Source organism: Cherax quadricarinatus, chromosome 87 (genome assembly GCF_038502225.1).
Source record: "Cherax quadricarinatus isolate ZL_2023a chromosome 87, ASM3850222v1, whole genome shotgun sequence".
In the NCBI taxonomy this organism is placed as follows: domain Eukaryota; kingdom Metazoa; phylum Arthropoda; class Malacostraca; order Decapoda; family Parastacidae; genus Cherax; species Cherax quadricarinatus.
This window is the reverse complement of record NC_091378.1, coordinates 1,092,686-1,111,853: the sequence shown is the minus strand read 5'-3', so window position 1 is coordinate 1,111,853 and position 19,168 is coordinate 1,092,686. Positions and strand designations below refer to the sequence as shown.

Genomic DNA, 19,168 nt, shown 5'->3' with positions numbered 1-19,168 from the left:
CCAGCATGCATATCTAAATAATGCATATTACGAGCTGATTTCCTCTATTCTGTTTATTACAATATACGGTACACTACTGTATAAACATTTAAAAATATACTAAGAATGTTATAAATGGTGCAACGGTAACATACAACAATATCAAAGATGGTTGACACATTACCATTATAGTTTAGCGATGAATTCGTTTACCGACACAGTATTAGGAACAGAACTCCATTGTTAAGTGAGGAGAGGCTGTATGTTGTAATAAACAGAATAGAGAAAATCAGCTCTAATATACATTGTTTAGGTATGCATACTGGTCAGAGGGCCAGTTGTAAGTACGAGTTGTTGGTAAATGAGTACGTTACTAAGTGATGAGAGGCTGTACTTAGTGCAGTTTGCTTTACTAAGGCATAGAAATTCGTGTTCTGTGATAGTCGTAACAAACTGGCGTATCACAATGATAACGAGGTAGTGCTTGGCTCATAGGGGCATGCAGCAACAGCTTGAGAATTTGATCCAAGGAAGAGGAGGGTTGATCCAGTTCCTTGGATCAAAAATCTTTCAGCATCAAAGCATCCCCGTGTAGAGATTAGCTTAAATTTTATCACATTAACATGTTTTAGTTTTTGTTGGCATTTCTGACAGTTATTATATTTTTATGTCTGAGAATTTATTCTTTCAGTATCGGTCGGTATCCAGACCAGAGCTTTGGTGAGATGGGTAAGGAAGAAGGATGGGTAAGGATAGAAATTTTGGAAAAGGGTGGGAGGGGGGAGAGAGGTAGGATATAAAAGGTAAGTGGCCCAACCACTTTGGTGTAATTTAAAAAGTGTACGTGAAATGATAAGATATTCTTTAAGAGGTATAAGACGAACCCATCAGAGTCACATAGATATAACAGAATATAAGTACATGACTCTGAATTGGTAGTAATTATACAAGTTGCAATTGCTTTTTTTTTTTTTTTCGATTGCACAACGGATATTTATGCGACAATAAAGGCAATAATTTTCTGGCCAGTTTATGGAATGACACAACAATGGCTTCTTACAGGTGGTGTCCAGCCATGGTAAGTAGCATAATTTTTACATTAGATTGTTTTATGTTTCCCTAATTGGGGGCGATGATTTTCTTAGTATACATAGAAGGGTTCTGGTGCTACCCAATCTTCTTCATCAGGGAGGTTGCTCAATATCATGGGTCGATGGTAATCATCTTTATGTATAAAACGACGGACCCTCTGTGGGAGAGTCATTCTTTGAGTCCTGTGAGGAGGAGTATTGATTATATAATCCGTGGTATTTACCACTTGTATAGGATGTTCTCTATCTGGCATGTATAGTTCTTGCATTGAATAGAGTTGTTTCTTTTTTAGAGTGTCGAGGCGTACATTTATGGCAGTAATATCTTGTTGTATGTGTAAATCTGCCATTTTAACTCTGTCTCTCCTCCTGGTATCGGTAATGAAGCGAAGAGCTCTATTCTGGACCCTTTGTAGCCGTAGCATGTTGGTCTTTGTTGTTAATGACATTGGGACACAAGGGTATTCGAGTATTGGTCTTATTATCATTTTATACAGATGTGTTTTGACATGTTGAGGGGCTTGATTGAATCGAAAGAGACTGCTAAGACCGGCTTTGGCTATGTTGATCTTTTTAGTTACATGAGATGTTGAGTGGAGCAGCCTGTCTATTTCATATCCCAAAATCTTGTTAGGGTTTCTAACTGTGGAAACGCAGAAGAAATCCACTGGGTCAGTTGATTCGGAAATAACAGTCAGTTAGTTACAAATTCAGTGTTATGATCATGGCCAAACATACACATCCTTGTCTGCCACAGTTGCTAGCCACATGCTTGCCCCTATTAGTCCATTAACTTGATGGTTTACTGCATTATATTTATGAGGAAGTGCTGAACCCACAGGGGTTATACAGTGCCTGGGAAATTGGAGGTAATCAGGTTTGATCCAGGGAAGAATATAAGCACTGAATTTTTTTTTTTTTCCAGTTGTGCTGCCTCCCATCTGGCACAGAACAAGAAATGTGCCTCTCACTGGCACGTCTTGCAAAGGCTCTACCTTCGCTGCGTACAATAGTTGTTCCAGCACTGGATAAATTCCTGCTGTCTCCAACACTGCGCTACTTCCAGCACTCTAACATAGAAGTTCAGCACAAGTGTGCTACTGATCAGGTTTTTTCTCACTGGGAACCTGAGCACTAACTGCAATGTACATCTGCAATTAAGCCTGTTTGCATTCTGTAATGTTATCTTGCTAACAAGTTATCTGGTAATTGGCACAAACAATCCCACATTGAGGAAAAACAGAATAAAATATGTACAAGGGACACATATAAAGACAGGGGCACCTGATCTAAATCACGTAAGGTAAGTGAGATGCAATAACAAGTGACTTCATGACATGGTTAAGTATAGCATTAGGTTTCCTCTGGCTTTATGAAATGTTGAAATTGGGTCATGAAACAATCAGAGCATGTTGGTATCAACACTTTTAGACAAGTGTAAGGTATGGGTGTTGAATAGTACAGTGAGGAGGTGGTTAGAGGTAGTGGAGATTATTTTCCAGTAAAAGTAGTCCTTATACAGGGATGTGTGATATCACCATGGTTGTTTAACATGTAGATGGGGTTGTAAAAGAAGTGACTACTAAGGTGTTTGGGAGAGGTGTGGGATTAAAAGATGAAGACTTGTACAATGTGGGAGTTGTCACAGTTGCTTTATGTCAATGAAATGGTGCTTTTAGGATTCTGTAGAGAAGTTACAAAAGTTGGTGGAGGGTATGTAAAAGAAGGAAATTAAAAGTGAACATACGAAAGAGCAAGGTGGCGAGAGTAACAAAAAATTAGGTAATGAATTTTGGCTGTCAGACTGGAATGAGATTGCTGAGGAAGTGAATGTGTTCAGATATTTGGGAGTGGACTTGTTGGCTGATGAGTCTGTAAGAATAAGTGAACCATAGAACTGATAAAGAGGAAAAAGCTGGGTGGTGCATTGAGGCATCTATGGAGATAAAGAACGTTATCCATGGAGGCAAAAAGAGGAATCTATGAGAGTATAGTGGTACCAACACTCGTGTGGGTGTGAAGTATGAATATTGCAGCGAAGAGGTTGGAGGAAGTGGAGAAGTTGTCTGAGGTAAATGTGTGGTGTAAATATTATGCAGAAAATTCGTGGTTTGAAGATTAGGAGGGGATGCAGAGTTACTAAAAGTATTATTCAGAGGGCTGAGGAGGGGTTGTTGAGGTTTAGACATTTAGAGAGGATGGGGCAATATAGGATGACTTGAAGGCTATATAAATCTGTAGTGGAGGAAAGGTGGGGTAGGGGTCGCCCAAGTAAAGGTAGTAAAGGAGGTTGTATATGCAAGGGGCTTGGACATCCAGCAGGCGTGTGTAAGCATGTTAGATAGGAGTGGAGGCAAATGGTTTTTGGGACTTGACAAGTTGTTGGAGTGTGAGCAAGGTAACATTTTGTGAAGGGATTTAGGGAAACTGGTTAGCTGGACATGAGTTCTAGAAGTGAGAAGAACAGTGCCTTCACTATAACTGAGGGATGTGGATATTTGGAGGGACATCTGAGCTGTCATATCTCTGTGCCTCTGTCAAAGAGACTTATGGTACACAAGGTAACCCTGTCATGGAAACATTTTGCCTGTCAAGGGCTTTATGAATCCAATAGACATGAAAACGGAAATATGTGGTAGCATGGAATTCAGCTGTTGTATAGGTTAATGGCACAAAATGATGTCTTCACCTGATGATTGTGTCTTGATGTCCTAAAATCAATTTAGCTAAAACCCTGGAGATGCAGAAGCTCCCTGTGTTCTGCACAATTGTATTGTTAAAACAGATGGTCACTGATTCTAAAAAACTTTAGATCCTCTTCCTTAAGTTTGGCATTATTAAACCTCATCAAGTGGTCATGGCTGTTCCTATGAATAGCACAGACATAAATATTGTCAGTATGGTAAGCGTATTGATGCAGGTGTGTTTTGTCTGTGTATTTTCTCTCATCCTCTACATAGTATGACAAATTCCAGCTCTAGTTTGAACTAGTGGGTTTTTGCTTGTCAAGTCTTTAATGATAGTGCTGGTAGTAGCAGCTACTCTAATATTGCATTTAGTGAAGGAGCTGGAAATATTAACCATTGGGAATGATAAGAGCTTGACCAAGATTTGTTAAACATGGGGTGTGGATGATCCTCAGAACAGAGCAGCTAGTCATTGATGAAATGAAAGGGAAAGTGTAGTTTAGGAAAAATCTGTTGAATGTCGCATTCCATTTCTAGGTATTTAGGACTACATACCCTGTAAGCCATCAGAAAGAATTGAAGTTCTTACTGTGGGACTACAGGGTATGTAGCTCTGAGTACTTTTGAAGGATGTAACTACATTCACCAGATCTGTAAACTGCACCTCCTCCTCTTATTTTCATCAGTGCCTCGAGACTTGGTCTGTGTATCATACATTCCAGGCTTGACAGATCTTGGGGAAGATTTATCATTTCCAACAGTAAGGTGGCTAGTTGCTGTTTCCTTCTTTAAGTGCAGTCTTAAGAGTAGCACTACTCCCAGCCACTACCGTTAGAGATTTAACGAGCAGGAAACTCGAAAGTCTAGTTGAAACCAAAGCTGGATTTTATACCATGTGGAGGATGCGAGTACGTATACCAGAGACTTGCATGCTTGTGTCAATGAGCATTAATGCATCTGCCCTACTGACAGTGTTAATGATGCCTGTATCATTCATGCCCACTTGATCACGTGAAATGATGCCAAACTTATCATTGAGGAAGATTTAAATGGTGTTTTTTAGAATCTAGTCATCTGTCTTAATACAGTTATGCAGAACACAGGGAACTTCAGCATCTCCAGTGTTTGATTTTAAGCCATCAGCACAATCATCAGGTGATGTCATTTTGTGTCACCTGCCTATGCTACAGCTGACCTTTACACTAACCTGCTTTTATGTATGTATTGGATTGATAAAGGCCCTTGGTGAGCAAACTGTTTCTATGACAGTTACTTCAGTGTTAGGCGAGTCACTTTGCCCTATATTGTTTATGAGATGGCAAATAAAAGCAGTTTATTACATATATAGTTTTATTTACACCAAAAATAAAGCTTCAACTCAAAAAGTTATACACTACTTGGGAAGAGCCACATTTGATGAAGGCTCTTAATCCAAGGGATTAAGAGCCTTCATCAGCATCAAAGCACCCATATCCCCTTGCAGATTATACTCATAGGCAAATGATAAATCTATAGACAAACACCCATTCCTTGCTAATCAAGTTTATTTAATAGTTATTTATTCTCCAAAATAATTCCACAAAGCATCTTGAATCACATACTGTCATGTTTCTGAACAAGACTAGAGTGAAAGAAGTACACACCAACACTGATGAAAGGACATTAGCGCATTCACACACACATACTTGGAACACGTTTATTGTATATGTATGGCCATCGTGGTTTAGTGTGCTGTTTTGATGATAATTATTGGATATGTTGCAGTCCTGGGACTTTGGTCACTTCAAATGTTAAAAGGGAATGAGAAAACAGTATATATAGTGGAGACAGAGTCATGGGTGATGGTCATGCAAAGTGTCACATCTAACTGGAATATGTGGCAGCTGGAAAGTAGCACTGAATAGCAGCTTTCCAAGTACCACAACACTGCAGTTAGACGTGACACTTCACATGACCATCACCCATATGACTTGCAGTCTCCACTATATACTGTTTTCTCATTCTTTCAACATTTGGAGTGACCAAAATCCCAGGACTAAAACATCCAATAATTATAATCAAAACAGCATACTAAACCACGATGTCCATACATATCCAATAAATGTGTTCTAAGTGTGTGTGCACACTAATGTCCTTTCATCAGTGTTGGTATGTATTTCCTTCACTCTAGTCTTGTTCAGAAACATGAAGGTATATGACTCAAGATGCTTTGTGGAATTTAGAGAATAACTTTTAAATAAACTTGATTAGCAAGGAATGGGTGATGTTTGACTACCTATAGATTTATCACTTACCTACAAGTATAATAATCTGCAAGAAAACCTTCAAGGGGATATGGGTGCTTTGGTGCTGATGAAGGCTTTTAATTTCCAATTCCCTCCCATTTCTCAGGTGCAATATGATCCTTACAGGTTCATCACGAATATAAAACTCTGAAAAATCAATAATGTCAATCCATAAAACTGTATGCCAGAAGGCTATTACAATCAAAATATGGGTCATTCAACCTGTTCAATAAACAAGTCAAGGGTTTCAAATATGGACAGTGTTTTACAATTGTACGATGTATGACTGACACGAGTTTGGCATTTTTAACAAGATGTCTCATTCTTATACACTGCTTCTGAGCCATAATTCTATATAAAAACAATTTAATTACTCTTTGTCCCTTCACTATTAAAACACTAATATTCACAGTGTTACATCTGTATCATTCAGAACTGCTGGTCATTAACAAACTGTATGCTTGTGCTTCCAAAACCATAAGGCAGTGTGGATAAGTGAATCCACTTCTGTGTCCACTTTGCTTAGAGGATGACAGTCATCATACAAATGGAGTCTGTGGGTAAAATAAAAAAAAATATTAAAACTACAAATTCTGTATGCATCAAACTGCTCTCATCATGAAAGTGTTTCTATATTACTCTACATTCAAATGATCAAATGTTAAACCTGTGGTGGTTATTCAGTGCAAGTAGTAGTGGAAGCTTGAGCCTCCAACTACTAACAGCAAGACAGTCATGGCACTTGCAATCAGCCTTGTATATCCTAAAATAATTTTTTTCATATTAGCCCACTCTTTCATTACCTTTTATTCTAAGACTGACTTCTTTCTTTTTTCTAATTTCACTTCTTTTATGAAGCACTTTCACTATAAAATTTAAAAGTGGCTGTTAAAAAGTATCTTCATAAAGCATTCTCATATACTGAATTAGTTTCTCAATGGTAGCATTGAAATTATTCTTAAAGACATAAGTTATGCTAATTTCCTTATTGATTCACAGCTCTGTGCCTACTTCAAAGTTTGTAATCATCTTAGACTCCTTTAGTGTTTTGCAAACTATTAAAAAGTTTGATTTACCTCATCCCCTAGTTCTTCATATACAACTCTGGTTAAGCCGCATTACTAGCATAAATAAATCATTTTCCGTTGGGTCCCTGGTCATGTTGATGTTCAGGGCAATGAGCAGGCAGACTCTGCTGTGCAATCTGCAGTACATGGCCTACCAGTTTCATATAGAGGTATTCCATTCTCTTGACTATTTTACTGTAATCTCTACCCACTTTTGCAACTGTTGGCAACAATGTTGGGCTAATATGACTCATAAATTACATTCTATCACACCAAGTTTGGGTTTCTGGCCGCCTTCTTGTCATCAATACTGAGGTTGGGAGACAACACTCTCGTCTTTGCATTGGACACCCTTGTCTAACTCACGGAGAGGCATCATGTTCCACTTTGTGAGAATTGTCGAGTTCCTGTTTCAGTTTCCCATATTCTATTGGACTGTCCTGCCTATCAATGAGAACACATAATTTTCCTCCAACGTCGTCACCGCTCTAATACCCTTACTTTATTTTCCCTCCTTGTTGACGGACCCACCTTTGCCACAGACTCCCTCTTTGACTTTTTGACAGCAACTGATTTATTACACAAACTTTGATAATCCTTCCTTTAGCACTCCTCACAGCCCCTCCTAACTTTACCTTTATTGTCATCTCCACCCTTATTTATCCTTAGATCCTCCATCAATTCCTACCCTGCAGCGCTGTATGACCCTGGCAGGTTTAGCGCTTTCTTTTGATTATAATAATAATACTATATCTAAAGAAAATTAACAGGAGGATGTCTACTTACTCTGTCTGAACACCACGAGCTAGCAACATCTTGTAGAAGTTGAAACTTTGAGAAGGAGGAACACGAGCATCGTTCTTTCCAACCAAAAACAGGACGGGAGTCTTCAAGGAATCAATGCGGCTGATGGGTGACATCTCAAGCATTTTGCCAAGTGTTGCTCCATCTGGCACTTTTCCATGTTTGTGTGGAAAGCCAGTCTCAACGAATGTCCTACAACAAATGTGAGAATTATAGAGTAGAAATCAAATTCAATGGTTGCCATTACAAATGTCACTTACTAAAATATGGTAATAAAGGAAGTTGGGAAAACATAAGCACCATATTATATATAATAATTAAACACACATTATCACCAAAGCTAGTATTTGAAAGTTGCTTAATCTGCCTACCCTCATACTCGAGTATACTCTATTTGCATATCCCATAATACTTTAGAGCTAGGCCTAAAAAATACATATACAGTACACACATTACTTACCTCAAATATTTTCATCTTTAGCTTAGTGAATGGTGAATATATTTTAATAGGAAGTCTGAATAAATGAAGAACGGGTATAATTGAAAACCACTGCATTAGCAAAATGCTATAAAGCGGGGCCCACCTAGGTGTATATTATACTGCTGAGTACAACCCTAGTGAGGTGGGGTAGTAAATGCTCCAATCTACCACATATAAATGATGAATGTGGCAAGCATGTGTACAATGATACTGTAGTGATGATTATCCCTTTAAAGCAAATGTCAGTGACTGTATGCAGTATAAATGAACAGAAACAACACCTGCTCACCCTTGTTAGACCAGAAGTTCAGAAAAACATTACTTACAGGTCAGGGTTATCTTTACAGCTCAAAGCTGAACCAAAGTCACTGAAGACGTTTCTAATGGCTGCAACTCTGTAGAGTTTCTACAAAAAAAAAAAAAAAAATATCTTTTAAATTGAAAATTGTGACTTACTCACCAGTCAGGAATATCTGTCACGTTAGCCATTGCAGGAATGTCTGTGACAGGGTTTCTGGCTGATACAGCCTTGTAAAGCTCCTGAGGAAGAGAAATAAGCAAAAATTTTTGCACGGAACTCAGCAATTTGGAATTTTTCTGCGGTTGCAACAAAACAAAAAATATAATTGTCTATTTGTAACTAAGTAAAACAAGATTAAGGGACACTTTAAAATTATATTAAACTAACAAAGTTTCTGATAAGCTTTCACATTTTATACCCATTAAAATTATAGCTTTATTGAGTAGGGAAGTTTTAGAAATTCTTATTAATAATTTATCATAACCAATGAACATTTTAATAAATCACAGAATGGACAGGCTTGAACCCACGACAGGCAAGTCCTAAACCATTTTAAAACTTATGCAACTAAGACTCATCTATGGAACAAATTTTAATATTATGGAGGAAAGTTATGGCTAATATTAATATTAACAAGTTCATTTCAAATGAAGAGGCCATATGATGATACAGATCTGTCAATTTGGAATAAATGTGGGGTGTCAAATGTGGATTATAAGTATTTAAGGGTTAGGGCTGAGAGGAGTATAGAGGAGAGAGTCTTAGAGGTGCTAAGTGAAGAGAGTAATAGTTTTAAGGAATGTAGACAGCAACCATCCAAGAAGGTACTGTAGCACCCTCCTGTCACAGTGTTAGACAAAAGTCTGCTAAATGTTCTGTGCTCTGGCAGCACTGCTGGTCATTTCTTTCTGGCTCATCAACTTCATCTCATCACCTTGGTTTGTTTACGTGATGCCATACATATCGACTCAGTCTCAGTAGCTGTAATAAAATTTACTGACATTTATGTGCATTATACTGCAATCTGTCTTTTCCTCATAGTCGTTATTGAGCATTGTTGCGGCCCCTGCCAAACTAGCGGTTAAATAGTTAACCTGCCGGCCGGCAGTACCACTGGGTGCGTCATCAAACCCAATGTGGGGGCTGCTGAGCCGGCCTTAGAGCAGTAAGAGCCTGAGTGCCTCACGGTACACACCTAAGCAGTAGGTACCTGACCACCGAAGGGTACACGTCTACTGGCTTTAGTAACAGTATGTACCAGAGCGCCTCGCTGTACACACCTAAGCAGTAGGTACCTGACCACCGAAGGGTACACGTCTACTGGCTTTAGTAACAGTATGTACCAGAGCGCCTCGCTGTACACACCTAAGCAGTAGGTACCTGACCACCGAAGGGTACACGTCTACTGGCTTTAGAAATATTATGTACCTGAGCGCCTCGCTGTACACACCTAAGCAGTAGGTACCTGACCACCGAAGGGTACACGTCTACTGGCTTAGAGCGCCTCGCTGTACACACCTAAGCAGTAGGTACCTGACCACCGAAGGGTACACGTCTACTGGCTTCAACATTAAGTACCTGAACTCCTCAGGGTACACGTCTATGCAGTAGGTACCTGACCACCGAATCGTACCTATCTACTGGCGTTAGAAGAACCGCTCACCGCAGCTCACTGAGTCTGTTGGCCTCAGTTACTTGACGGCCGCATTCAGTGAGCTTGCAGCATGGTGTTCGGCTAGCAGTGTGTCAACCGCCTTTGGAGAGGATTTACTGGACTACCGGTGATGTCTGTGGACTCACCGTCTACGTTGATCAACTGTGGGCCGGAGTCGTCAGATGCTGTTTAGTGGGACATTACATGAAGAAAAGGTTGGAGTGTTACACTGAACTGGGCCAGGACCGTAGTGTGACACTGAGGGACGTACGATGGAGTGGAACACTGAGATATGCACAGGACCGTAGTGGAACACTGAGATGAAAAGGGTGTCGTGGGACACTGAAGATGGCCTGGTTGTAGTGTACACTGAACAGTGTCGTGTGACTGACTTCGTGTCGTGAGAGGCAGTTGATTGTAATTTATTATTATAAAAATGTTATTTATAATTTATTGTTTTAGCATAGAGATATATATATATAGTGACAGTAGTGTCAAGAATTGTACCCTGTGTAGGGTTATTAATTATATTTTAGTAAAATGCTGATTATAATTTATTATAGTAACATATACATATTATTATTATATCATAGTTCAAATACCTCTAGACCAAAGATAGTTGATTTTTATATATTAAAGATTAATTTATATTAATGTGTGTATTTATGTATCCCGGACTCTTTATTACAAAAGGAGTAAATCTTAATAACACCTTCTTTTAAAAATTACTTTTTTGTAATATATGAGTGGCCTGTCCGGGATGATAATGATTATCAAGAATGATTTCTGGATGATCATATCCGGGATGACGGTTCGGGATACATATTACATTGATCTTTGTGTGTCGGTCCTTTTGTGGTGGGGGTGTTGCGGCCCCTGCCAAACTAGCGGTTAAATAGTTAACCTGCCGGCCGGCAGTACCACTGGGTGCGTCATCAAACCCAATGTGGGGGCTGCTGAGCCGGCCTTAGAGCAGTAAGAGCCTGAGTGCCTCACGGTACACACCTAAGCAGTAGGTACCTGACCACCGAAGGGTACACGTCTACTGGCTTTAGTAACAGTATGTACCAGAGCGCCTCGCTGTACACACCTAAGCAGTAGGTACCTGACCACCGAAGGGTACACGTCTACTGGCTTTAGTAACAGTATGTACCAGAGCGCCTCGCTGTACACACCTAAGCAGTAGGTACCTGACCACCGAAGGGTACACGTCTACTGGCTTTAGAAATATTATGTACCTGAGCGCCTCGCTGTACACACCTAAGCAGTAGGTACCTGACCACCGAAGGGTACACGTCTACTGGCTTTAGAAATAGTATGTACCAGAGCGCCTCGCTGTACACACCTAAGCAGTAGGTACCTGACCACCGAAGGGTACACGTCTACTGGCTTCAACATTAAGTACCTGAACTCCTCAGGGTACACGTCTATGCAGTAGGTACCTGACCACCGAATCGTACCTATCTACTGGCGTTAGAAGAACCGCTCACCGCAGCTCACTGAGTCTGTTGGCCTCAGTTACTTGACGGCCGCATTCAGTGAGCTTGCAGCATGGTGTTCGGCTAGCAGTGTGTCAACCGCCTTTGGAGAGGATTTACTGGACTACCGGTGATGTCTGTGGACTCACCGTCTACGTTGATCAACTGTGGGCCGGAGTCGTCAGATGCTGTTTAGTGGGACATTACATGAAGAAAAGGTTGGAGTGTTACACTGAACTGGGCCAGGACCGTAGTGTGACACTGAGGGACGTACGATGGAGTGGAACACTGAGATATGCACAGGACCGTAGTGGAACACTGAGATGAAAAGGGTGTCGTGGGACACTGAAGATGGCCTGGTTGTAGTGTACACTGAACAGTGTCGTGTGACTGACTTCGTGTCGTGAGAGGCAGTTGATTGTAATTTATTATTATAAAAATGTTATTTATAATTTATTGTTTTAGCATAGAGATATATATATATAGTGACAGTAGTGTCAAGAATTGTACCCTGTGTAGGGTTATTAATTATATTTTAGTAAAATGCTGATTATAATTTATTATAGTAACATATACATATTATTATTATATCATAGTTCAAATACCTCTAGACCAAAGATAGTTGATTTTTATATATTAAAGATTAATTTATATTAATGTGTGTATTTATGTATCCCGGACTCTTTATTACAAAAGGAGTAAATCTTAATAACACCTTCTTTTAAAAATTACTTTTTTGTAATAAGCATAGATCTAAATATCCAGAAAAAATTATTTATTGGGACATTTTGCTCAACCCTAAACAAAATGGTGTTCTTATTAAAACTTGCTCTGTACACTGTCTTCATCTTCATACCCAAACCTGTCAGCATTATGCCTATACATAATAGAGATTTTCTTAAGAAAAAACAGAACTTAACAATGGGTAGCTCTATCATCTTCTAATATAAAGTAATAATTAGGCCTAATACACATGCCTCTGGTAAAACAGTGATGGAGTGAGTGATGACGAGTATTTCTTATTTTTCGGGTCACAATGCCTTGGTGGGAAACGGTCAATGTGTTTAAAAAAAAATAAAAACTTGCTATTGACTCTTAAGAGTCATGTTGAAATCAGCTTTGTTCATACTGGACTATAATTGAAAAGATCTTATCCAAATGGCCTCTGTGCATTGAATGTAATCTGGACCAATGGGACAGTCTTGATCTAATATTAGGATAACATTACATGTAATTAAGCAGAAAACAGATGATGGAGAATCTATAGGTAGCTACAGTAGTTACCTGATTTACTATACGGAGAATGTATAAAGTACATGAATAAGACAGGTGAAGGAGAATGTATAAAGTACATGAATAAGACAGGTGAAGGAGAATGTATAAAGTACATGAATAAGACAGGTGAAGGAGAATGTATAAAGTAGCTATGATAAGGGGGTGATGATGTAATAGGTAAGTTATCACAAAAAAAAAAAAAATGATGATAGATAAAGGGGCAAGTCAACAAATTACCACTCACAAATATCTCTCCTTATCATTCCTGCCAGTCTATCCTAATCAGGATAGACTTGCACTTACTGGATACTGAGCTGCCAGATGAGTCACTAGAAATCCTCCATGGGACCCACCAAACAGGAACACTTGTGTATCATCAAGAACATCAGAAAACCTGTAACCATGAGAAAGTATCTGGAAAAACATGTACAACCTTTCTTTTATGCAAAGATACATAATGATTAAGATACAACACTCCATGGGGAAGTGGAGAGGAATTCTTCCTCTGTAAGCCATGCGCGTCGTAAGAGGTGACTAAAATGCCGGGAGCAAGGGGCTAGTAACCCCTTCTCCTGTATAAATTAGTAAATGTAAAAAGAAGAAAAATTTTTTGTTTCTACTTTTTCAGGTCACCCTTCCTCAGTAGGAGATGGCCGGTATGAAAAAACAAGATACAATAATATATTACTTATACTGGGTAGTTCTAAAAATTATAAAGAATACAGCAGTATTTCACAGTATTGTAATAGAGCCAGGCATGAGCTCTCAAGTGTGAAGTACAGAGCATGTCCTCCTAAGAAGAGGTGGTGATGTTACAGTCTATATATAAAGTATTCAAAACAAAAGGCAGGTATTCAGTTAATTCAATAATGAAGCCACCTGATATTTATTACAGTATGTATTATTAACCAATTATTTGCCGGCAATGTCTAATATAATTTCATGGTATCTTCAATGAGTCTTGTGGTATACACTGCCCATGTAAAATGATTATTTGTTAATTACAATAACATAGAAAACTGTAGCCCAAAGGGTGTCATCATCTTAGGATACACATTACGTGGTACTATTTTGTGTTCTGAATGGGGTGTAAACCCTAGCTCCATTAAAAAACCATACCATTAAGTCAACAGATGCTGAATGAGTTACTGGTCATCATTTGACAAAGACCTGTATGATAAGACACTTGTTCTGTTTACTGAAGAATAAACCACCACCAACTCTACCCAAATTTATTTAATATTCATCATCTGTCACTGCTCTATGTTTCAGAATTTTTCGTGGCATTTTAGAAACGATGTTATTTCCTTCACCTTATTCTCAAGTACTGTCTAACCTAAAATAATTTTCTAGGGTATCCCTGCTCTCCTAAACTGTAATTTCCCTACAATTTTTTTTATTTAAAATCTTTAACAGTTACTGATGCCACACTAACCTGTGCAAGCACTGCAGGGTGGCCTTGTGAACATCAGATACATCAGTCACACCACAATAGCCTGGTAAAGAATTTACACCATCTTCTCCAAAACCAAGAGATCCTCGATAGTTAGGGAAAACAATAGAGAAGCCAAGTTTCACGAAAAATGCTGCTGCCATTGAATAAACATTCGTGACAACAGAGTGAGGCCCTCCATGTGGCCAGCAAATCAATGGACGTTTTTCATTGCCTGTAAGTAAGTCATATTAATTTAGCTTTGAAGCACTAAACTCAAAACGAATGTCATACATCACAACATGTCTTCAATACAATATAAGCAGCTGAAGCTAAAGAGTTTTACAGTACCATCCCTACCTTGCTCAAGAGAGGTTGGGCCATAATAGATGACAGAAACAGGTATATCTGAGTACTTGAGTTCAGGATGTGGAGTGTCATTTATGAATGTCCACTGTGAATAGTAGTGGTTGGGCACTCCAGGAATCTCACGACGACATGTTACCTGCCGAACCAGTCAAGTTGCTACTCAGTACAAAAAAATTGGGAGTTTTGCAAGTATGTTCTCAGAATTTCATAGGTGTAAATCTATTCCTCCTTGGTGGGATACGGCTGGTTTGTTGAAAGAAATCCATTCCTCCATGCGTGTCGTAAGAGGCGACTAAAATGCCGGGAGCAAGGAGCTAGTAACCTCTTCTCCTGTACATACTATTACTAAATTTAAAAAGAGAATTCGTTTTTCTTTATGGGCCATCTTGCCTAGGTGGGATATGGCCGGTTTGTTGAAAGAACTTTGGTAGTATCGGACAAAAATGAAAAAGCTGTAATTCTGGATTTTGTCTGTAGTTGTTATGTCCAGTTGTCTTCTGAAGCAATGGACCATGTTCAATGACTTCAAAGTTTGTCCAGTACTGGCTAGAGTGGCCTTGCCCAGGACCTGTCTCTTTTCATTACTCCCTGAGCCATGGGTTAATTTTCCCTGGATCTACAGTGTTTTGTGTGACTTTACTAACATATTAAGCAAATTGCAATTAATGATGGCCCCTAAAGCAAGTGGTGGTACCAAGAGGAGGAGGAAATGTGTGGTTCTCAGTGTTAAGCAGAAACCTGAACTAATAAAGAAGGTTGAGTTAGGCACCTCGGTAGTACATTTTTTCAGTAAGTTACTGTACATTATTTTCACTAGTAGAGTTTTTCAGCTTCTCTAACTCAGAATTAAAGTTATTCTGTGTCACCACTAGCAACCATGGAATGAAGTGAGCACTCTATCATTTATAGACCAAATTTAAAAATACTATCAAAAATATTTGAAAAATAATAAATAAACAAATATATTCCTACACAGTTCCACATAAAATATCTGATGTTTTGCCAGTGTGGATTCAGACTTCAAAAGAGCACAAATGAAGCAATAATGAAAATAGCAGACAATCTGCACAACACTTAATAAGAATGATTATAAAACAAGGGTGGATCCAGGAACTGTCCAGGAGGGACACCGTTCTTCCTTGTAGTAACTAGGAGGGGAGGAGGAATACCCTGCTGTGTACACTACACTTAAGCATTGGTGCACTACACACACACAAGCAGTGGTGTGCTACACACTCAAGCAATGATGCACTACACACTCAAGCAATGGTGCACTGCACATGCAATAGCACAATGCACATCATTCCAAATATTATTAAATACATGTATAGCTTCACTGCTTTCTCCTCATATTAGTATTAAAGCAGTTAAATAATTAACTAAATTATTATTTTATTTATAGTAGTAAACCTTCACTGTTTTTACAATTATTTATATGCATATTTTAGCTCATTGATTCTCAGTGCAATAATTTATGCCCAGGTTCAGACACCTTGCTTGGATGTCCAAAAATAAGTACAGCCGAGTCGCTAAACTCACTATGTTTTTCAATAGTTTTTATATTTACTTTATGTAAGAAATGACTTTCAGAGTGGCTCAGGGGTTGGCCGTTGCCCCCTCATCCCTTCCCCGGACACGCCCATTATAGTTAATCTGCCCAAAATGCTCTGCATAACCACAGGTTTTCTGCGTGCACAGCCAAATGTCACCATCTCTGTACAAACACTGCATCATGTGGAAATAAATCTTTGAATTGACTTTGATATTGCTCAAAATACTATGAGTATTAGGGAATTGTGAAATATTGTCATAACTGTATGCAACCTGTGTAAACCTACACAGTACTCTGGGAATGATGATGATGATAATGTTTGAATGCTAAATGCTTGTACTGTAAATATTATAAACTGTATGGTTCAAAAAAAAAAAAAAAGAAAGTAGTTAAGATGAACATATTATAAAGTTGACAGAGAGATGCTTCACTCTTAACCAACACAGAAAGTTAACCTCTTTTAGTTGCAGTTGCCTTTCTTGTCCCTGCTGTGGGAGATATCCCAAGAGGATTTGATTTGGCTGGGAGATATAGGAGAAATCCACTAAGACCCAGTCATCACATACATCCAGGACCTGAACACTTCCCAAATGAGGCAATTCTGTAATGATGCCAGACACTGAAACAAAAAAAATTATGTTGACAATTATTAAAAATTATATTATCTGTGTTTATACTTTTTTGTTTGAACACACTGGCCATCTCCCACTGAGGGAGATGCTGAGAAGAAAGCCAACAAACTTGCCACTGAGCCTGGCCTAGGGCTGGACTCTGGGAGTTAGAAAAACTCTCGGAAGTCAAAGGAATGTCAAAGGTAAAGGAACGAAAATTGCGTTTTCTATACTCAAATGTTCATCATTCTTTCAAGTATCATATACATCACTCAAATTAGAGAGGTCATCCTTTTACCCTACCTTATACCATTGAGAATAATGGGAGTTATGATCATGTGGTCAAACCCAAAGACAGTGATTATGCTCTTGAGAAAAACAACAAACGTGTCATGCCACCTTAAAGATCAGCAAATGTGCTTTAAAATGAGACCAGTTTGATCAAAATTGTATGGGTGGTTGCTCAGATATTGTTGCAAATGTGTTACAATAGGTTATATGTGATTTTCTCGAAACTGCCAATTGGCGAGTTCATTTGGTTTTCTTCTCAGTGCCTCATGTAATACATTACTGATGTACTGTACTCTACTGGTCAATAATCAAAAATACCAATTATGATTGCTTTCAAACTTTACAGTGTGTTCATAAAAGCATTTGAGACACATTCTTACTTACCAACATTGACAACATATAAAATGATATTGTCAAACTTCATGGTAGAAAATACAACACGCTGACTATCATTCAACCAGCATCTTCGTGGCAACCCGGCATAGCCATAGATTCCTTTGAAGCAGGAGCCTTCCTCAATTGCTTGACTTCTATGAACAACATCCACAACTACACGTTTCTAAAACAGAAAAAAAATGGTATACCACTGAAAGCAAACCTGAATTATATCTAGCCTATGTATGTATTTCTGATGCCTTGTTTTTTCTGGGAACTTAATTAGTGACAATAAAAATAGTATTTCCTGCCTTGATGGGAGACAGTCAACATGTTAAAAAAATATTTCCAACCTGCTTTATTCAATTTTTATATTTTTACAAATACAGTAGGGCCCCGCTTTATGGCATTCCGCTAGTACGGCGATGTCAAATTATGACCAAAATTTGCTATATGGCAAGCGGTCTTTCAAATACGGTGCGCCCCACCAGGTTTGTTTACATTCTCTGTGACCACATCTATTATGTCTGGAAACTTTCCAAAATTTCAAGTGTTTTATAGTTATTGAGTATTTTTTATGTACTCTGATAATTATACTTATGTGTACCTGTACCTAAATATACTTACACACTGTGCTGGTGTGCAGGTATACATTAAAATCACTAAGTCTCTCTCTACTCATGACGCCAATAGTACGTAATAATCATCACTCTTGGGCACATTAAATGTCTTATTTTACATTAATATAGACTTCTTTCTTTCTTTCATCTACGATATTTTCCTCAAAATTATATAAGAAATATGTTACATAGCATATAAACATGATACATACACTCATAGAATAAAAATTGACGTAAATATGAGATTTGTTTACAAAGTGGCTATGTAGGTAGTATCGGAAGAATTACGTTTTCTCTAGTCAAACACTGGGGGATACCTGTAGAAAAATATTCCTTTCGTATGCCTTCACTCTACATATAGCAATTCACGACCCTTGTGGGTTTAGCACTTTTTTATTATGATGATGATAATATCATCATCATCTTCACTCTAAAAATGGTGTGTTGCATGAAAATGGGAGTGTTGCTGTTTGTTTATTCTGTACTAACTTGTACAACTTGTACACAATGTAAGAGTATTTGTATTGTGAGGTAATTATTATTATAATAAAAAAAATATTGTGAGGTAAAAGTTTTACAAACTCTTACAAACGTACGGGAATGAACTAAAAGCAGACACATATTAATACGCATTTATTTCGCCTGACAAAGTGATCGCGCACTACCTGTTCAGTTTGTGTTCTTACATTGTCTGAACACTGTATCTTGTTCTCTCTCTCATTTACTCTTTCGTTAACTAGTTGGCTCTCATTGACGATGGCATCTAAGCTTAGCTGTAATAAAAAGAGGAGTTGTAAGCCTCTTGCTTTAAATGCC

At 38.4% G+C, this 19,168-nt stretch overlaps 2 protein-coding genes across 7 annotated transcripts in view; one reads left to right on the top strand and one right to left on the bottom strand.

Annotated features, from left to right (window-relative positions):
- Window positions 1-5,098, top strand: part of LOC128703788 (uncharacterized) — a 40,695-nt gene extending 35,597 nt beyond the window's left edge. For all 3 annotated transcript variants that reach the window (XM_053798621.2, XM_053798620.2, XM_053798622.2), the window contains one exon: window positions 1,996-5,098. In XM_053798621.2, coding sequence (XP_053654596.1) covers window positions 1,996-2,208 — 213 coding nt within the window. In that variant the 3' untranslated portion in view covers window positions 2,209-5,098. The remainder of the gene's footprint in view (window positions 1-1,995) is intronic.
- LOC128703786 (acylamino-acid-releasing enzyme) overlaps window positions 5,090-19,168 on the bottom strand; it is a 33,445-nt gene continuing 19,366 nt past the window's right edge. For 2 of the 4 annotated variants that reach the window (XM_053798617.2, XM_053798618.2), the window contains exons 9-16: window positions 17,742-17,916; window positions 16,911-17,074; window positions 14,895-15,039; window positions 14,538-14,769; window positions 13,406-13,496; window positions 8,855-8,934; window positions 7,896-8,105; window positions 5,090-6,596 (exon numbers count right to left, since the gene is read on the bottom strand). In XM_053798617.2, the coding sequence (XP_053654592.2) occupies window positions 6,488-6,596; window positions 7,896-8,105; window positions 8,855-8,934; window positions 13,406-13,496; window positions 14,538-14,769; window positions 14,895-15,039; window positions 16,911-17,074; window positions 17,742-17,916 (1,206 nt within the window). In that variant the 3' untranslated portion in view covers window positions 5,090-6,487. Of the gene's footprint in view, window positions 6,597-7,895; window positions 8,106-8,720; window positions 8,801-8,854; window positions 8,935-13,346; window positions 13,497-14,537; window positions 14,770-14,894; window positions 15,040-16,910; window positions 17,075-17,741; window positions 17,917-19,168 lie in introns of those variants that run through there. The other 2 variants (XM_070103719.1, XM_070103720.1) reach the window with 2 other exon arrangements.